Source organism: Habropoda laboriosa, unplaced genomic scaffold (assembly GCF_001263275.1).
Source record: "Habropoda laboriosa isolate 0110345459 unplaced genomic scaffold, ASM126327v1 scaffold32, whole genome shotgun sequence".
In the NCBI taxonomy this organism is placed as follows: Eukaryota; Metazoa; Arthropoda; class Insecta; order Hymenoptera; family Apidae; genus Habropoda; species Habropoda laboriosa.
In genome coordinates this window covers 346,403-347,471 of record NW_017100135.1, presented here as the reverse complement: position 1 = coordinate 347,471, position 1,069 = coordinate 346,403, and the positions used below count along the sequence as shown (strand labels likewise).

General features: G+C 29.7%; 1 protein-coding gene across 1 annotated transcript in view; it reads left to right on the top strand.

Annotated features, from left to right (window-relative positions):
* The window catches only part of LOC108578675 (tetratricopeptide repeat protein 25), a 4,735-nt gene extending 3,725 nt beyond the window's left edge, over positions 1–1,010 (top strand). Inside the window, exon 2 of the mRNA XM_017942052.1 lies at positions 708–1,010. Within this exon, the coding sequence (XP_017797541.1) occupies positions 708–1,010 (303 nt within the window). The remainder of the gene's footprint in view (positions 1–707) is intronic.
* Positions 1,011–1,069: the final 59 nt, after the last annotated feature.

Sequence of the window (1,069 nt, the reverse complement as noted above, 5' to 3'; positions counted from 1 at the left end):
ATACGACACTTCCTTTTTTTTTTAGACATGTTACATATCACGAATTTTAGTTGAAATTATTGATAAGAACATACACATACAACTCTTGCCGAATAGAAGTATTGATTTATTAACAGCGAAACTTACTCGAGACTCGAGTGGGTGAAGACAAATTGTTCCTGAACAATATATTTTATAAATTATATGTATCAAAAATCGTAAACATTAGCGTTAGAAATATGTGTTCCTTGGTGTTCATATTACATTAAAAATGTTTTCGAATGAAAATGACGAAGGTAACAAAATGATCATTATATTTAAGAAAAAGATAATATTTACATACTATCATTTGATGGCAACTTGTTTCCTATATACAGGATGTTAAAAAAATCCAAGTAGGGATTTACTTTCACTCATTCAATTGAAAAACGGTTATCAATCATTTGTTCATTACTCACCTTGTAGTAAAAATGAAACATCATCTTTCCATCTTAAAGCAAGTTTTTGACATTTTCATATTACTGAATTAAATAAAATAACAAAAAGCAACTGATTAAAAAGGCATTATCAAAATAGAAGTTACTATTTCAAATTAAATTTGATCTTTGGATTTAATCAGTTTTCCATTGAATCATCGCATACTATTTTACACGCGCTCTTTTTCAATATCCCATATAATAAATGTAGGATAATTACGTTATGTAATTAACACCATTATTTTCTACCAGGCACTGGATCTTGAGCCAAATGATAACGATGCATTAATAGCACGGAGTAAGTGCTACCTTTTGTTAGGACAACCTCGAAAAGCTTTACAAGATGCCGAAAATGCATTACAACACAAAATGAAAAATGCCAACATAGCCAAAACAATGTATTGCAAAGCAGAAGCTTTGTATCACCTTGGTGATTTTGAAATGAGCCTTGTATACTACTATCGTGGCATGAAAATCCGTCCAGAATACGGACAATTTCGCCTTGGTGTTCAAAAGGCGAAAGATGCAATACAAAATATATTGCGTAAAAATTGAATTGTTTCTTAAAAACTCAGTTGTAACAATAAAACTAAAAATTATTAACTTCATAAATA